This window comes from Hipposideros armiger, unplaced genomic scaffold, assembly GCF_001890085.2.
Source record: "Hipposideros armiger isolate ML-2016 unplaced genomic scaffold, ASM189008v1 scaffold_337, whole genome shotgun sequence".
Lineage (NCBI taxonomy): Eukaryota > Metazoa > Chordata > Mammalia > Chiroptera > Hipposideridae > Hipposideros > Hipposideros armiger.
The window spans coordinates 1,899,516-1,917,451 of NW_017731687.1; the positions used below are offsets into that span (position 1 = coordinate 1,899,516).

At 50.6% G+C, this 17,936-nt stretch overlaps 1 protein-coding gene across 1 annotated transcript in view; it reads left to right on the forward strand.

Moving 5' to 3' along the window:
- The window catches only part of EVC (EvC ciliary complex subunit 1), a gene marked incomplete at its 5' end in the record, with an annotated part of 47,832 nt that overhangs the window by 13,684 nt on the left and 16,212 nt on the right, over positions 1–17,936 (forward strand). Inside the window, 5 exons of the mRNA XM_019661150.1 lie at positions 1,942–2,100; positions 6,286–6,502; positions 9,071–9,219; positions 9,810–9,908; positions 14,782–14,994. Of these exons, the coding sequence (XP_019516695.1) occupies positions 1,942–2,100; positions 6,286–6,502; positions 9,071–9,219; positions 9,810–9,908; positions 14,782–14,994 (837 nt within the window). The remainder of the gene's footprint in view (positions 1–1,941; positions 2,101–6,285; positions 6,503–9,070; positions 9,220–9,809; positions 9,909–14,781; positions 14,995–17,936) is intronic.

Below are 17,936 nucleotides of genomic sequence, written 5' to 3' on the forward strand. Positions count from 1 at the left end.
GGGGGCGCAGACAGTTAAGAGCTATTGGGCTAGTCCAGTATGAATTTCATGAAGGCTATTGCAATAGGGATGGAGAGGTTAGAAAACATGGGCGAGCTGATAGGGTGGGGTATATGAGGCGGTCGTGTGGGGAGAAGAGCACGCAGAGGACCCATTCTGTGGAAACAAGGACCCCAGGGTGAGCGGGCGGCCAGTTGGGAGGGGACATGGTGAGTTCCGCTTGGCACCTTGAGTTGGAGATGCCAGGGGCTGGGGAGGCTCTACTACGCTCAGGTGGCAGGACATGGAGACGAGGATGGTCTGAGGGTGAGGTGGCTGAGGCAGGGCACTCGGCCTGCATTCCAGAGGCCCACGGACTCCCCAAAGCGGGGGACATCTCGTCCGCACCTGCATATTTCAGGCAGAGGATTTACAGTTCTCAGGAGGCTCTCTAAAGTGTTGGCGACCTCCCAAGACAGAGGCACCTCTGGCCTAGGCGTGTGTGGGGAACAGATCGAGAAAGGAGCCTGTGCCAAGTCTTGGATCCTACCAGCAGTGAAGGAACAGGAGTCCGGAGACGATCATGTCACAGGCTCCAAGAGGAGCGCAAGAGGCCAAGAAGAATGGAGTGGGCATCCCGGCTCTCTGGAGCTGGAAGAGAAGTGGCGAGGCTCTGTTTCCGGTTGTGCACGTCGTCTTTCAGGACGTCATCTGATGGGGCGGCGGGGGGCAAGAGCAGGGTGTGAGCACGGGGGTGGGGGGAGGTCTGATGGGATGAGCTGCTGACCCAGGGCAGATACAGGGTTTGCTGAGCTGTGAAGAGGCCCTGGAGACGGGAGACCAAACTTCTGAAGAGGTGCCAATTCCTACAGGTTGTGGGCTTTGTCCTGGCAATGCCCAGTCCGGGAGGTGGCTGGCAGGATTGACTGAGCGTTGCAGGTGGCTCTTTCTCTCCATCTGTAGCCATAGCAGCAAGATCAGCGTGGGCTTCTGGTACACTGACCCCTGACTCCCACCATGCCTGTCCAGCAAGAAACTCCCATCTCAGCATCTGAGAGGTGGAGCCAAGATGGAGAAAATCACAGCTGGGAGTTGAATCGACCTGACCCAAGTCTGCCTCTGCCTCTCGTTGACTCTGTGTCCTGGGACGAGTGGCCTATCTTTCTGAGCCAGTTCCTCATCCTCCCAATATATTGGGTTGTTGGAAAGGTCATGATGCATTTTTTCAACGAAAAACGTAGAAAAAAACACGTCATACTTTTCCGACAACCCAATATTATCTAGAAATAAAATCTGCGAAGCCCAGAGCCTGTGCAGGACCTGCAGGCCATAAAATAGAGTTGCTAAGACTCCTGGTATCACCTGTACTTGGAGCTCTGAGATGCCATGAGGCACCAATGAAGCCCTGACTTCTAAGCCACTTGGCAGTTCCCAGCTCTGATCCTGAAAAGATGGGTGGGCGGGAGAGATTTGAAAGCAGAATATTTTCATGGTCAGCGTCATCTCTGCCATATTGCTCTTTTGTACTTTTAGGACAATGACTAATATTTAAACAGGCATTCATACTTTTATTTCCAGGGCATGGTTAATCCCGTTTAAAGATCTGGAAGCTTCCAGGAGCACATTGTCGAATTTCACACACCTCCCGCCCCTGCCACCAGCAGGAATCAGGGCCTGTTTAAGAGTCTTTCCACTGTTTAAGCTGGTGATCTCATTGTACTCTCCTGCCTTATCAGCAGCTCCTTGCTGTTTGCTGAAAAGCCACCTTGAAACTGACTGGCACCTACAATGAAACAAGGAAAAACCTCCAGAGAATGTGATTAGTGCCAAGATAAACTTTTTCCGAATTGTGTTTGTGATAAGGAATGAATTGTAACTCCCAAGCCTGAACCTTAGAGCTTTATAGCTTTCTTAAATACATTTTCTCCCCCATACCTCTTGCTTCTTATTCTCATTTCACAGATGGAGGCTTTCTGGAAACAGATGGAAAACATCCAGCACTTTCTTGTGGACCAGTTCAAGTGTTCCAGCTCCAAAGCCCGACAGCTTGAGATGACTCTGACGGAAAGAATGATTGCAGCTGAAGGACTACTGCACGACTCGCAGGATATGCAGGCTCTGGTAATGCTGGAGGGACGGGGAGGGAACACGGAGGTATTTAAACTAGAGATGTGGAGTCAGGAAGCTTGAAGGACCATGGAGATAGGTCATTAAGTGGAACACCATAGTGTAGATGGGGAGATAGAGCCCAGAGAAAAACAGTGAATCCATCCATCCATCCATCCATCCATCCATCCATCCACCCACCCATCCATCCATCCCAGGCATGGAGATGCTGACAGCTCCATGTTCCTGAAGCAGAGAGCACTGGTTCTCAACCCTGGCTGCACATTGAAATTATCTTGGGAGCTTTAAAAAGTATTGATGCTTGGGTCCCAGATGGTCCCCACCCCAGACTGAGCATGGCAAGCCATCATAGTTGATGCTCATTGGTGTGGACAGAGCTTCAGTTTGCTCTCCTGACAACCCCATGAATCTCTGGGGAGCTTTCAAATAATGCCTATACCTGGATGTCAGGCCTAGAGATCCAGTCTAATGGGTTTGACGTGGAGGCCCTGGCATCACTGGTTTTAAAACTCCCCATACAATTCTGATGTCTAGCTGGGGAGGCAAACTGCTGGTATAGAGGACTCTGCAAATCCAACTTTGAATCTAGGCTCAGCCACTTGAAGCGGTGTTCTCTAGAGTTGGTTACTTAGTCCCTTGGAGTTTCAATTACTCTGTTTATAAAAGAGGGGTCCTAGGAGTTGGTGCAGATAGGACCCGGGGAAGTGCTCACTCGTATGACACCCTAGTCACCAGGGGGTTTCTCTGTGGAGATTGTGGGCTCCCCCTGCTGTGTGCAAGGTCCAGGACCCTCTACACCCATCTCCCCTTCCTCTGACCTTGGGAACTCATGAGTTTCATTTCAGAACTGTGCACCTGCCCAGGTTACAGTGGGCTCAGAAACCTCAGTGGCCTCCCTGCCCTCTGCTCGGAAACTAAACTCCTCAGACCTGAGGGGCAGGCCCTACTGAGGTGTAGTGGGTTCCTGCCACTTCTCCACAAACCGCCTTCTCCAAAGTGTTGTCTGTCTGCAGCCCATGGCATCAAGCATCACCTGAGAGCTGGTTAGAAAAGCAGGACCTCCCCCCGCCCCACCAAATCAGGATACACCCCTGGTGCAAACAGCTGTTTGAGAACGCTATATGTTTTTGCCCATCATGTACACGTATAGTCCTGGGCACTGCTAAACGATAGGCAGATGTCGTGTTCACAATGAGTAGACAAGGAGCCTGCGAATGACTCGCCCAGGACCCCCATCCTGTCTAATGACGTTGCTGAGCCTGTGCCCCAAGCTTCCTGGTTTGCTGTCCAAGCCCCTTTGAATTGGGTTTTAATTTGATAAGGCTGCTGATATTAATGCTCATCAAAGAAAACAGGCTTTTCCTTTTCTTCTTTTTCTTCTTTATTATTTAATTATTACCCTGTCAGCAGGATATTGATGCAGAAAAAAAAATGTATCCTTAGCTAACTCTGGCCTGAGGATTAGCCAGAAACTTCCAAATAGGAAGGGAAAGAATTATTCAGGTCCTCAGTATGCTGTTCCTTCAGCCAGCATTTATTGAGCACCTCCTGTGTGCTGCATCCTTTTATAGAAATGGTGTTGCAGACTTGAGCCAGAGACCTGAGCTCACACCACAGCCCTGCCACTTGTTGGCTGTATGACCTCGGACAGTTACTTAACCTCTCTGCAACTCAGTTTCATCACCTGTAAAATGGGGATCAGAATAGCACCAGCTCTGAGAGCACGAGACAGCGGACCATACATGAGGCCCTTAGCATGGAAGCTGGCACATGGGAAGTGCTCGTATGTGTTGGTGATTAGACTCCTGCAGGCCACACATCAACAGGCAGATACACATAAGTCTTCGCAGGGATGCTGACAAGGGCTACAATCTGTACAGAAGAGGGACGGATTCGCTCTGCCTACCTTCTAGGTACCCCTAAAAATGTATCTCGGGATACATTGTTGATAAACTCTAGCAGAATTTAAATTCTTGGGCCGGTGTTCTGAACACTTTGGCCTGGCCGGTGGACCTGGAACGTTTCACGTGGCGTGAATATCAGAATGGGAAGAGGCCTGGAAAGGGCCCGAAAGGTCAGTAGAGTCAGTCTCTCTGGGATGCCCGAGTGATGTGGGACTTGCCGTAGAGAATGGTGAGGACAGCTGGCATTCCTGAGCACTTACTGTGTCCTGGCGGCTACTTTAAATGCTTTACAGTTTGTAACTTATTTAATCCTCACAGCAACTCTGTAAATGAGGTGTCAGAGGAGGACGCTGTGCCCAGGGCCCTGTAGCTCTGAGGGATGGAGCCAGGTGTGAGCCCCGGCCCTTCTGAGGACGGCTACACTCTCAGAGCTGGCGATGGCCTCCTGCCCGATGTCCCTTTGCTCTTCCTGCTGTCCACCTGGTGCCCCTCTGCTCAGACTCACCTCTCTCTCCAGGCCTACCTTTCCTTGAATATAAACCCAGAGGTTTTGCCGTCACGACCAAGCCGGGAAGGCCTCACCTGCTACATCAGAGGTGGCCGCAGGGATGGTCGGCGCAGTCCTCCCCAGGCCACCCTGCCTGGCCCCTGGCAGTGCATTCCTGTCACCTACACTGTCATCCTGCGCTTATCTTCCTGCGCCCTCTAGCGGTCACGAGCCTGCTAACTGCTGGCAGGCTTGTTTCATCAGAGGAGAGGAAGGATCAAAGCCACTGTTCCTTGGGCTAGTTATGTGACCTTCCGGAATAAACTTCAGCATCCTTGTTTGTAACTGGGGACCGTTATCTTTGCCCCGTTCACACGTTGTGAGAACACAGACCCGTGCAGCTCAGCCAACAGGGAGGCCCAGGCCGGGCCGTGGTGGCTCAGGCTCCGTCTGTCTTGAAGGGCTCTCAGGGCAGCCTGGGACTGGCCTCATGTTTAGTTCCTCAGGACAGAAGGACGGGGCAGCGCAGCACAGAGGAAGGGAGCGGTGGGGGTGGGGAAGGTCAGTCGGGATGAGTAGAGCCTGGCCAGGCCTCGGAGGGCGGGGAGGCAGGGAGGGTGTTCCAGGAGGAAGCCCCCGTGCGGGCAAAGGCCCCGCGGAGCTGACAGCCGGGTGTGCTGGGCAGCCAGGAGCGGGGAGGTGCATGGGACAAAGCTGCAGACCCGAAGGGCCGTGCGCAGCGTGCCCAGGAGTTTGGACTTGGTCTGAGGACAGTGACTGGAGCGTTCGGACCAGGGAACGACAGAGCCGTGTCTGCAGCTCAGGAAGGACCCCTCTGCCCTGTGGGCGTGGAGTGTAAGGGAGCAGGTGGGAGGCTGGGAGATCAGGAACGAGTGGACCTCGGCAGCAGCCCAGGGCAGAAGTGACCAGGCCTGAGCTGGCGTGGCGACGGCCAGCAGGAAGGAAGTGGAGACGGGGTATCTGAACAAGGCAGGATTGCAGGCGTGGTGCAGGAGAAGGGGGCTGAGGCTAACTCCGGCTTCCGCCGGGGCCCCGGTGGCTGGTGGGGCCATTGCTAGGTGGGTCAGGACTCAGAGCTGCAGCTTCAAGGTGACCCACGTGGACACGGCAACAGCCCTGCTCCTTGCATCGTCCTCACTCACTCAGTCGTTGGGCGCCTGCTCTCTGAGATGTTCGGACGAGCACCGCCTCTGCCTCTGTCAGCATTTCCTGCGTGCGGAGGCATCTTTTCCAAGAGTCTGATGATAACATAGTGTGGCCAGTTCTGAAGCCTGGGGCTGGAGCACCTCTCCTAAAGCCAGTCTTACCTTGAGTTTCTTCAATCCCCAGCACTCAGGCTCTTCGGCTCAAAAGCCAAGAACTTCTGTGACTTTCCTTCACCTCCCCCTGCATTCCTCTTCCGGGGCTGTGGCCGCCAGAGGCCCAGCGAGGCTGGGAGCCGGGTGGTTATAAGAAAGGTGGGTTTTCCTCTTTGATCGTGTGCATACACTGAATTCCTTCCAGAAGAGTGACGCTGTGGGGCTCTCAGTGTGTACTAAGTGTTTTGCATGTTATCCAGGGTCAGCCTCACTGCATCCCCGTGAGCGATGATCGGGTCCCCGTCTGACGAGCAGACACCGCAGGCTCAGAGGGGAGCCACTTCATCTGCGATCTGCTTCCAGGGAGGTGGGGACACCAGGTTGAAGCCTGTTAGCGTCAACAGACCCTGGTGGCCCAGTGCTGACCCAGGACGTCCCAGCCTTATGTCCAGTGTGTTTCTCTTCTTAGGACACCCTGGAGAGGACAATGGGGCGGGCGCACATGGCCAAAATGATTGAGTGCCTGAAGCTGCAAATCCAGGAGGAGACCAAATGCCGCCTGGCCGCCATCTCTCGAGGCCTGGAGCTGCTGACGGTGGAGGGAAAGCTGTCGGCGCGGCAGAAGGAGGAACTGCTCACCCAGCAGCACAAGACCTTCTGGGGGGAGGCGGAGCGCTTCAGCAGGGGTGAGTGAGCCGGGGCTATGGGACACGGTCCTGGGGTCCCCCGCGCTGTGGGCCCTGGGGGCCAGGGTGGGGGACAGCACTTGCAAGTGTCCCAGTTCTGTCCTTGGGGATCAGTCACTTAAGTTCCTGAGCCTCGCTTGCCTTCTCCACGATCAGAGTTAATAAGGGCTGCCTCCTGGGGTCGGGGCTTTCCTGCTCCATGTAGTCGTTGGTGATTCAGGCTGACGGGGACCCCAGTGCCCTGCAGTCGAGCCACCTGGAACATGTAGAGGGCAAAGGAAAGTGGAAACGCCCAGTGGTGACCCGCACCTCCCAGCCGCAGCCGTCAGTGCTGCACGAGTCGCAGGGACCTGCCAGGTGGGTGAGGGTGGGCGATGGTGGAACGTGCTGAACACGACAGGGAGCCCCTTCGTGGCTGTTTCCCACACAGGCGCCTGCTCCTGGGCCGGCCCTGGGAGATGGCGGGTCAGGGCTCAGGACATCAAGGGCGTCCGAGGCTTAAGCCAGGTCACACCGTTAGTGAGACCCACAGGAAGAAACCCAGTCTTTTACCTGCGGGGCAGGTACCAGCTCCACCCCAGCACCCTCACACCCTCCGCGGGAGAGCTCAGCTGTGCTGACGCAAGGCTGCACGTGGCCTGGGGCCTGGATGGAAGCGGAGGCTGGGGCCTCTCGGATCTCGTCGGGACGTCTATAGGGCATGGAACCTGTGTGCCTAACAAGTGCCCCGGCAGGTTCTGATGCCCACGGGGCCAGGGAGTCCCCAGGCATCTCAGTCAGCTCAGGCCACCATTACAAGATGCCACAGATGGGGTGGCTTGAACAACACACATTTATTTCTCACAGTTCTGGACGCTGGACGTCCAAGATCAAGGTGTCAACCAATTCAGTTCCTAGTGAGGACTCGCTTCCTGACCTGCACATGGCCACCTTCCGGCTGTGTCCTCACATGCCAGAGAGTGACCTTTCTCACAGCCCTTTCTCGTGTTAGGCACCAGCTCTATGGGTCAGGGCCCCACCTTCGGACCTCATGTCACCTTAATTACCTCCTATAGGCCCCATCTCCAAATGCAGTCACAGGGGGTTTAGGGTTTTCGTGTATGAATTTGGGGCGACAAAGTGTACTTCATAGCACCAGTTCTGCAGCCTCTGCAGACACTCACGTCCCCTCTGCTAAGCCTCCGGACTCCAATAGGGCCGCTCCACAGAGTTCTTTCACTCAGCATCACGGCTTCCGTGACCACGTGGGAGCCTGCTGTCGGCTGGAACTTGGGACCGTGTAGAATTTGAACACATCTGGCCTTGGAGGTCAGCACACACAGTGGTCTGGGCTTTCCCAGTAAGAAGAGGTCCCAGTAAGAAGAGAGGGGCTGGGATGGGATGTGGACGCGGCCCCCATTGGTCAGGGTCTATTGAACTTGAACAAGACAGGGGTGGCCAGGAGACAGTCGGGTAGAAGGACCCCAGGCAGAGGGAAGACTCAGGTCTGTCCTGGACACCTGGACACACTTTTTTCTTTGGTGTCAGAGGCTAAACAGATTCTCAGGTCAAACCCAAGGACATGTGCTTGAGTTACAATAAGTGTAGGAGGGTGTGACGTGTGTGTGTGTGTGTGTGTGTGTGTGTGTGTGTGTGTGTGTGTGTGAGAGAGAGAGAGAGAGAGAGAGAGAGAGAGAGAGAGAGAGAGAGAGAGAGACGAAACCAGCATCTCCAAGGACTGCAGACCAGTCGTGACTGGCCCTCGCTTCCTTCTCCAGCCTCTTTACTCCACATCTGCCCCAAAACCCAAGTGAAGAGAATCTGGTGAACTCCTCCGCTGTCTCTGCCCCCGGGGGCTTTCTCTGGGGTCGCACACTGCCTGCTCCCCGTCATCTAGCTATAGTTCATTCTCCCTTCTGCTTTTCTCATCCCCCCCTGGACCGGGAGCAAGCTGAGAGCAGGGCTGGGCCCCACTCACTCGCAGACCCCAGCACCGGCGCTGCACATGGCACTGCTGGGACCCAGTGACCTGGGTGGTGTCAAGGCTTGTGTTAGACCCCAGCCCTCGCCCCCGTTCACCTTCCCCAGCCTGCCGGGGACCTTGCCCTTGGGTTTGCTCTCCCCCTGGGCTGCTGATCTAAAAACTTCCTCATGTTGTTGAATCTCAACTCCAGTCTGAAATGTCATTGTCTTCCTGCAGACGCAGGCTCTCTGTCTTCTCATGTCACCTGTCCTTCCCTGTGCCACCTACACCTCCCTCATACTCTTGCCCGGGAAAATGTCTCTTGTTTACCTCCTGGTCAGGTCAGCCAGCTGCCCTGCACAGCAGCTAAATAAAGCCTCTGGTTGCACCCTGAGCCCTGGGCCTGAGAGGAAGTGGAGGTCCCTCCAAGTCACATGGACCCGTGGCCTTTGGAGAGTTAGGGGCTCCTACCACTGGACTGTTGGAAGCACACATGCCTAAGAATATACGAAAATCAAGTGGATTTTCCCCGAAGTTTCTCCCCCTCTTCGAGCTGACAGAAGAAGCCAGTGAGGGTTTTGGCAAGAGAGTCACCTGTGACGTCCTGTGTATTGTTTAATTTTCAGAGTTTGTCCAGCAAGGCACAGGTCTGGTCAAGGTGTCACTGGCTCGCCAGGCAGAGGCGATGGCAGAGCTCACGCTGGCCCAGGAAGAGGAGCGGAGGGGCTTCCTGGCGGAGGCGCAGCTGACCACTGACCCCGAGCTGTTCCTCCAGGTAACCCTACTCCTGGCTCACCCTCTGTGTCCCGGCAGCAGCCATGCCGGCGGAGCATGGCGTGGCTTGGTCCCCATTCCCATGTGCCTCGGTCCCCATTCCCGTGTGGCTTGGTCCCTGTTACCGTGCTCAGGAAGCTAGAGGCTTTGGCATCCAGCAGATGGGAGATCACCTCCTGGCCTCCCATGTGTCAGCCTAGTAACCTTAGCCAAGTCCCCTGAGCCCTGTGACCCTAGCGTCCTTATCTGTAAGCCAGCGATAAGGGCTCTGCTGGGTGTATCTTCCAGCAGCTGAAGTCAGAGACTGATGTGTGGGTGGTTGGTGTCCAGGAGCAGGGTGATGGGGTGACCTAGTAGCACCTCCTCATCCTGGGCTGGACAGAAGCACAGTCTGTGGTTTTCCTGGCGCTCAGGCTCACTGGTCAATGCCTTGGCCTCAGTTTGCAAGCCACAGAAGCTACGTGACCCCCGTGCCTCATTTTCCTGGTGTGTAAAGCGGGTGAGCAGCCTTCCAATCAGAGAGGCAGGGGTCAGTTGGAGACGGACAGATCTACATTTTTCTACCAGTTTCAGCCCCTCTTTTACTCACAGGCTTTTCACGAGGTCCTGCAGAGGCAGAGGTTGACACGGAGTGACCTGGAGGAAGAGGAAAACGTCAGAACCACCGAGGCTGTGGCTGCACTCTGCCAGGTACGTGGCCTCAAGGTGGGACCGGCAGAGAACCCTCGGGACCTGAGTACTCAGGAGAACCTCACATCCTCCTGGGCTCAGGACTCCAAAGACCTGGGCTCAAGTCCCACCCTGGCACTCTGGCTGGGCAACCCAGGCAAGCCACGTGCCCATCGTGGGCGTCTGGCCTCATCAGACACCAAGGTCATATCTGAGGCACCTTCCATTTTGGGGGTGCTCAGGACTCTCACCTCCAATGTCCCTGGAGGCAAAAGTGTTTAGAAGTCAGTTCGCCCAGGATGAAAAGCAGGCAGAGCAGTGATGGGCTGGAGACAGGGAGGCCCGTGTTCGTGTGCCGGCACTAGATCTGTTTCCTCAGTCTTAGTAATACCCTGATGCCCGCAGAGTATGAGAACTATTGTCTTGGAGGGGAAGAGGTGAGAGTCCAGTGAGCTAACACAGGGTAGACGCTTTTGATGCCCTGTGTCCCGGGACCCTGAGCTCACTGCCAGAAGGGGACACTTGCCAGCAAGCTGACACTCTGTCCCTTGAGCTGGGATTGGGATCTAAGATCTTGCTCAACTAAACCCCCCTCCCCTGCTTTATAAAGTAAGGGTGAAACAAAGCACCCGTTGACTCTTGCTGGGAGGAATAAGTGAGTGATAACATGATAACATAGATAACGCATCTAGCCAATCTCGGTGGCAGTAAATCCACCCGTCTAAAATCCATCGATGACTTCCTGGGCCGTAATCTATTTGAAGTAGATCTTGGGAAGAAAATGACAGAAGTGTAGGCGCCACGTGCCTCCATGTTTCTGGAAAGCGGATTTCCATGTTGCAATAGAGGGCGAGTCAGTTCCCACGGTCCTTTATCAAAGTTAGAGGGTGATAAATCATCAGTAAGGAGGCAGAGTCTGAGAAGAACGGACCGGTACTTTCCTATCTAATTCTATGGCAGCAAGCTAAGGGAACACGGCTTTTTGTTTTAACTTAATAAGGCTACTGGGGTCATTCATTTATGTTTTACTTATTTGCAGAAGTAAAACTTGCCTGTCCCTTCACAGTACCACATGCTACCTGATTATAACCTTCCTTCCTTTTAGCAATTTTCCGAGCCAGCTCACCTCCCTGCAAAGAGGTGCAAAAGTGCAAAGGGGACAGAGGTCGTGCAGGAATCAAACAGACCAACTGGTGGGCCCTTTCCGGCTGCGTACCAAATGTGTGGCTCTGTCCACATCACTTAACGCCTCTGATCCAGGAATTCTTAGCTGCCTTCCTTGTAGATTGATCATATGAAAGGACCCACTTACACCCACAAGCCCCACCCATAGTTCTCAGGATGAAGTCTCACATCCTTACCCTGGGCCATGATGACCACCAAGCCTGGTCCATGAAGCTCCCATGTGACCTGACCCACAAGACCCATCTGACTTGGCCCAAAAGGTCCACCCAGTCTGGCCAGGAGACCCACCCAAGCTGGCTCATAAGTCGCCCCTGACCTAGCCCATGAGACCTAGCCCAGGTGGTCCACTCAACACCTGTCTGGAGTCATGTCCCTTGTTCGCTTCCTTCCAGCCAACCTCAGACATCCCTCAGTTCCCCAGAGGTGCCCTGGTCCCTCCTACCTCAGTGCCTTTGCATGTGCTTTTCAATTTCCTGAAACATTGTTCCCTTCATTCCCTCCGTTTTGCTTGTTCTCATTCTTGTCTCCATTAAAAGTCACTTACTCAGGGAGCCCTTCTCGACTCCTCTCCAGACCACTTAGATTCCCTGGGCTCTCCTTAGGGCTTCCACCCTCCCCGCCATTACACTTGTCACAGCAATGCATGCCCCCACTGCGTGTACATGGCTGCTGTGTTCACCACCGTGTCCCTGGCACAGAGCCCATATTCGGTGCCCAAGAGACATTTGCAGAATGAACCTATGAATGCTGTGAGGATAAAACATCTTTATACCACAGCTGTCACCTTCAGGACTCCTTCAGTCTAGTGTTGTATCACATAATTATGACCATAGAATGCCGTGCAGCAAGACACCGCAAAACCCAATGGCGGAAAATGACAGTGTTTTATTCTCATTGTCTGTGCATGGGCCAGAGGTTGGCTGATCTAGGCTGGGCTTCACACAACTTGGCCATGCTCTACCTGTCTCTCATTTCCTCCTAAGACCAGTGGGCTAGCCTGGAATGTTCTTCCCATAAGAGTGGCAGAGGTCTAGCCTCCCTACTAATACGGTTCACACCCACCTCATTCCATTGGCCAGCACAAGCCACGTGACTGATCCCAAAGTTAAAGGACGGGGAGGGACTCCCTACTCCCTGGGGGCACTGCCACATGGTGTGGCAAAGGGTATGGGTACAGGAGGAGAAAGCATGCTCTGTGCTGGTGCTGTGTCTAATCCTTCTAATCAGCCCTCAAAGCAGAGGTTGTCTTACAGATCTGTATTCCTGTCTAATCCCTTTTACAGATAAGAAAGCTGAGACTCCCTTTTATAGGAACCAGAATGTGTGCACTCGCCCTGCCCTGAGTCATGTCTCTGCCAGAAGGCTGGGAAGGGCCCTTGACCGTTTGAGTCAGGCTGCAGAGGCGGAAACCCCAGTGAAGGAGCAAGGTCACAGGGAAGTGTTGCCTTAGCTTGGGTTCCGTGCGCTTCTGTTTGAGGGAAAGTGTAGGGCTGAAGCCTGGAGCCAGCCTCTCTCCTCACCTGGGTGCTCCCTGCTGTCCAGACCTGTCACACACCCTGAGAGTAATAACACAAATTAATTCTGGTTCTATTTCGGGCACAGAATAAATCACTATCTCCCAAGTGAAACGTGTCAGCATTAAATGGAAGCGATGTGTTTTACGGCTTGTCAGATCATGTGACAAAGACTGCAGATGTAAGTCTTTCGAGGGAGCAGACAGGTTCCAGCACAGTTTTTATTAGGAAGACCCCGGGTTAATGGACTGTGTAGTTTTTGCAAAGTTAACCTTTCTTGAATTTGCAAGTAGCGTATTTTTTTTGGTTTGACAATCATGGACAACAACAACAAAAAGGTGTGTCTCCATGTCCCCAGCTGCCACTATGGAATAATAGATTTCAAGGTAGGAGAATCCATTTAAAAAATCTGTCTCCTGGCAGAAAATTGGGATTTGCAGAGTCTGGAAGAAAATGTAAATCACTCCCATACTTTTAAACCATTTTTATTGTGAGATGTAACACACATAAATAAATGGATAACACATAAACTTACAGATTAACAAATGATTATTAAAAATACATCTATGTAACCACTACTGAGATCAAGAATGAGAAAATGGCCAGGACCCCAGAAACCCCCTCACATCTCCCCGTAATCCCAATACCCTCCCCACTCACAGGAGCCTGGTTTATATGGAAATCAGGTTCTTGCTTTTATATAAATGGAATCATATAGCACATGCTCTTGTGTGTCGGGTTTCTTTCGCTCAATTTTAGGCTTGTGAGATTCATCTGTGCCGTGTGTAGCAGTTCATTCTTCCTCGTTGGGCTGTAGTATTCCATTGTATCAATACACCCCCATTTATCCACTCTGCTGTAGATGGACATTTGTGTGGCTTCTTATTTTACACTGTTACACATTCGGCTGACATAAAATTTCTTGTAGATGCTGTTTGACACACTCGTGCACACATTTCTCTTGGGCATATACCAAGGAGCGGAATTGCTGGATTAGAGTATATGTAGCTTCTATCTATGTTCTGCACAGTTATTGCTATAGCCACCAATTTGATTAGCATTTGTCATTTATAGATCAGTTTGCTGAGAAATAACATCTTTACAGTATCAAATCTTCCAATCTAGAAAGATGATACTATATCTCTACATTTACTTAGGTCTTATTTAATTTTTCTTAATATCGTATTATAGTTTCCACCCTTAGGTATAATGTTTGCTTTAGTTTTGTTTTTTTTCCAGATTAAGGAAGTTTCCTACCATTTCCATTTTGCTGAGTGTTTCTTATGTGTAGAAATTAAATTTCGTAAAGTGCTTTTTTCTTCATCTATTCACATAATCATATTTTTCTGCTTTATTCTGTTAATGTGGCAGATTGCATTGATTTGGGTGCTGCCATTAAGTGCATACAAATATAGAACTTAAACATCTTTCTGGTGAATTAAACCTTTTAGCATTATGAAGTGAACCCGTTTATTTCTAGTCATGCATTTTTTTCCTTAAAAGCTATTTTATATCCTAATAATGTAGCAAACAGTAACCTGATGTTTACTAGGTGCTGATTACACATTCATTCCTTCGCTTATTGTTAAAATTTTAGCTGAGAGCATCATGGCTAAGATTATGGATCCTGACTGACTATCAGAGCCCTATATGTAAACTCGTGTCATTTAACCTCTCTTTTACATTTATAGATGAAAGCTCAGCTTTCTCAACTATAAACTTTTTTCATCAGTTTTGGGAAATCTCTCAGCCATTATTGCTTCAAGTATTGCATCTACCTGGGCTCTACCTTCTCTCCTTTGGGGATTCCAGTTAAATATGTTGGACTTTCTTGTTGTATCTTTTATGACTTTATCTTCTTCCCCATATTTTCCATCCTTTAGTCTGTCCTTACTTTGTTCTGGATTTTCTCCTGATCTATCTTCCAACACACTAATTCTCTCTTCTGCTGCATCTAAGCTGCAATTAAATATGTACATTGGGCTCATAATATTGGACAATATCTTCAATTCTAGAAGTTCTAATTGGTTCTTTTTAAACTAAGCAGTGTTACTTTTTATCATTTCTTTGCTTTCAGGTTTAAGAGTGGCTCTTACCTTCATGAGCATAAAAAGCATCGCTATTTAAAGTCCAGATCTTGTAATTACACTCTCCAGATTATGTGTAACTTTGCTGTGTGGCTGTCTCGGCTTCAGGAGCTGTACCGCAGCACCATGGAAACATTCCAGAAGTTTGTGGACATCCTGTTCCTGCAGACACTCCCAGACATGACCGGCCTCTCCCAGGCAGAATGTGAGTACTTGAGGCAGGAGACCCAGGAGAACACCGCCCGGCAGCTGGGGACATCAGATCGCTTCCGGAAACAGCAGTGGAAACTGTTCCAAGATCTCCTGGAGCAGGAAAAGCAGGTGCGGGCATTTTGTAAAACCAGGTCTAGAGTCTGTGCTTTTTGAAACTTATGAAAACTACTGAGAGGTTTCATTCATTGAGGCTATGCTAGGCATTTTACCAAGAGTCTGGTTGCCAGCCTTTCACAACAGCCCTCAGGGTGGGTTGGAAAAGACTACAAAGCCCTTCCCTCCCAGGACATGAAGTCAGTGGGCGGCGCCTCAGTGGCTCCATCAAGAAAGAGCAGCAAAGCATGTTCTTTGGAAAGAGAGAAATAAACAACAGACGGTGGTTCACGGAGGAGGGGGCTGCACACACGACGCTCCTGTTTTTCAGTGAAAGTCTATTTCATTATTAAAACTATGTATGTACGTGGTAGATAGGATAATGGGCCCCAAAGATGTCCACATCCTAATCCCCAGGGCCTGTGATTATGTGACCTAACAGAGCACAAGGGTCTTTGCAGATGTGATTAAATTAAGGACTTCGAGATGTGGAGATTATTCTGGATTATCTGGGTGGGCCCAATGTCATCACAAGGACCCTTACAAGAGGGAGGAGGAGGGTCAGAATCAGAGGACATTTGATGACGTAAGCAGAAGTTGGAGTGACGTGGCCATGAACCAAGGAATTCAGGAACCCACTAGAACCTGGAAAAGGCAAGGAACAGATCCCCACACCCTCCCCCCAGGGCCCCCAGAAGGAACCAGCCCTGCCCAGACCTTGATTTTAGCCCATTAAGACCCATTTCACACTTCTGATCTCCAGAACTATAATTTAATTTAGTAAGTTTGTGTTGTTTTAAGCCACGGAGTTTGTGGTAATGTTTTGCAGTGGCCATAGGAAATTAATATAACTATATTAATTTTAGTTTTTAAATATTAAAAACATCTATGCATAAGAAGGAATTTCCAAGTGAGACTTACACTAACATCGCCCACTTACTCCCTTGCTCTCCTGCACGCTAGAGACTGTAAAACGAACATGCTCAATATCCCAGCATCCCTTGCAGCTAGCAGTGGCCAAGTGACACAGTTCTGGCCTATGAGACAAGATCCGGTACCTACAAAGAGCTTCTCTCTCCTAATACAAAAGCCACGTGTTGGTAGGAGAAATCCCCTTCTTTTCTTCGGTGTTTCCTGTACTCCCTGCCTAGGTCACGTGCAGGAGGCCTGGAGGAATACCAGCCTTCCTTTAATGTACAGGCAGGATGCAGGATAACGGGGACTGATGTGCTCAGGATGGGGGTGCAGAGAGATGGACAGCCCCGTGTCCCTGGCGGCACTGTTGAGTCACTGTCCCAGCCCTGGACTGCCCACCCCTAGGTCCTTGTTATAAGAAACAAGCCCTGTTTCTGTGTGTTGGGTGTTCAAGTAGTTACAAAAGAGCACTCAACCGATTCTCTTAACAGAGGTTTTCTAGAGCAACTAATTGGAATTGTTAAAAGTACCAAGTAGAGTTGACCCTTAAAGAATACAGGGGTTAGGGACGCCAACCCCCACACAGTCTAAAATCCATGTATAACTTTTGACTTTCCCCAAATTTAACTACTAATAGCCTACTTTTGACTGGAAGCCTTCCCATAACATAAATAGTCAATTAATACATATTTTGTATATGTATGATATACTGTACTCTTACAATAAAGTAAGCTAGAGAAAAGAAACTATTAAGAAAATTATAAGGAAGAGAAAATACATTTACAGTATTTATTGAAAAAAAATCCACATTCAAGTGGGCCCGTGTAGTTCAAGGGTCCACTGTGATTAGAAGAAAGCGTTATGCAAACATACAGCCATTCTCAGCTGTGGGGCGGGCACAAGGCCTGGCTTCCTGTCTGTCTGATTTATTAAACCTCCTTCTAATTTACTTCAGCCTTCTGCCAGCTATACCATGATGCCCTGTCATCGGTACCTGGTCTGTCTGTCCTGCATGTGGCCCTAAGTTCCTGCACGACAGCCACCCTGCTTTCCGTATTTATATCCCTTTATTCAAAGCCCAGGGGCTGGGATCCAGCAAATGTTCAGGAAAACTTGGCTGCATTTCCAGCAACAATAGTGCAGTTTTGGAAATTATCACAGGGTCGCCTTGACCCTGAACTCTTCCAAAGGATGTGAACAAAGCTAAATTCATCTGATTCATAGCCATCCTGGGCCCCACAACTTAATTTACAGTCTCTGGGGAGGGAGAGGCCACGTGGGCCTCCGTGGGTGGAAAGTTTACCAGGTGAGTCTAATGTCCCTCTGATGTGGGCTCCTCAAATGGAGGTGAGGGCCTTTGGGAGACAGATGTGGTTTGCAGACAGGCCCCTAACCTTGGATGAATGCCTGGGTTTGGGCAGGAGCAAATCGTTAATAGACTGGCTGCCTTTAGCCAGTTAGCTGACCTCCCACAGCTTGGATTTTGCACAACTTGCCAAGTGTCTCAGAACCTTAGTTTCTCTGTAAACAAAACAGGGATGTAAATCCCCAGCGGGGTTGCTGTGAGGTCATGCAACTTAAGGCCTTTTTCACAGTATCCAGTTACTTGATGTCAGCAACATTGAAAAAATCCCGAATTTCATTTCTGATAGATTACTAGACAAACACCTATGATTCATCTAAAACTCTCTGGTTTTGAGCCTTAAGTTATTTTAGGCAATTATCAGGCTATGTGTAGCTTCTGGTTTTTATTTATTTGCCTCGTGAGTATATGCATGTGAGTGAATTTTCCTTGGCTTGTGCGAAACTGTTTCAAGAGGAGTTTTACATGCAAGAAGCAAGCAGAATAGTTAGCAACTTCATCAGCTGATTAAATAAGCATGACCTGAGGCTGCCTTCAAGGTGTAGGTGTCATCATTAACTTACTGATTGACTGTTTAATTGCCTTAAATTACCACGAGATATTTAGAGATCCGTGTTCCCTCCCACTTTGCATATTTCCTGGTTGATGATAAAAATGAAAGATGAACTTTCCGTGGTTC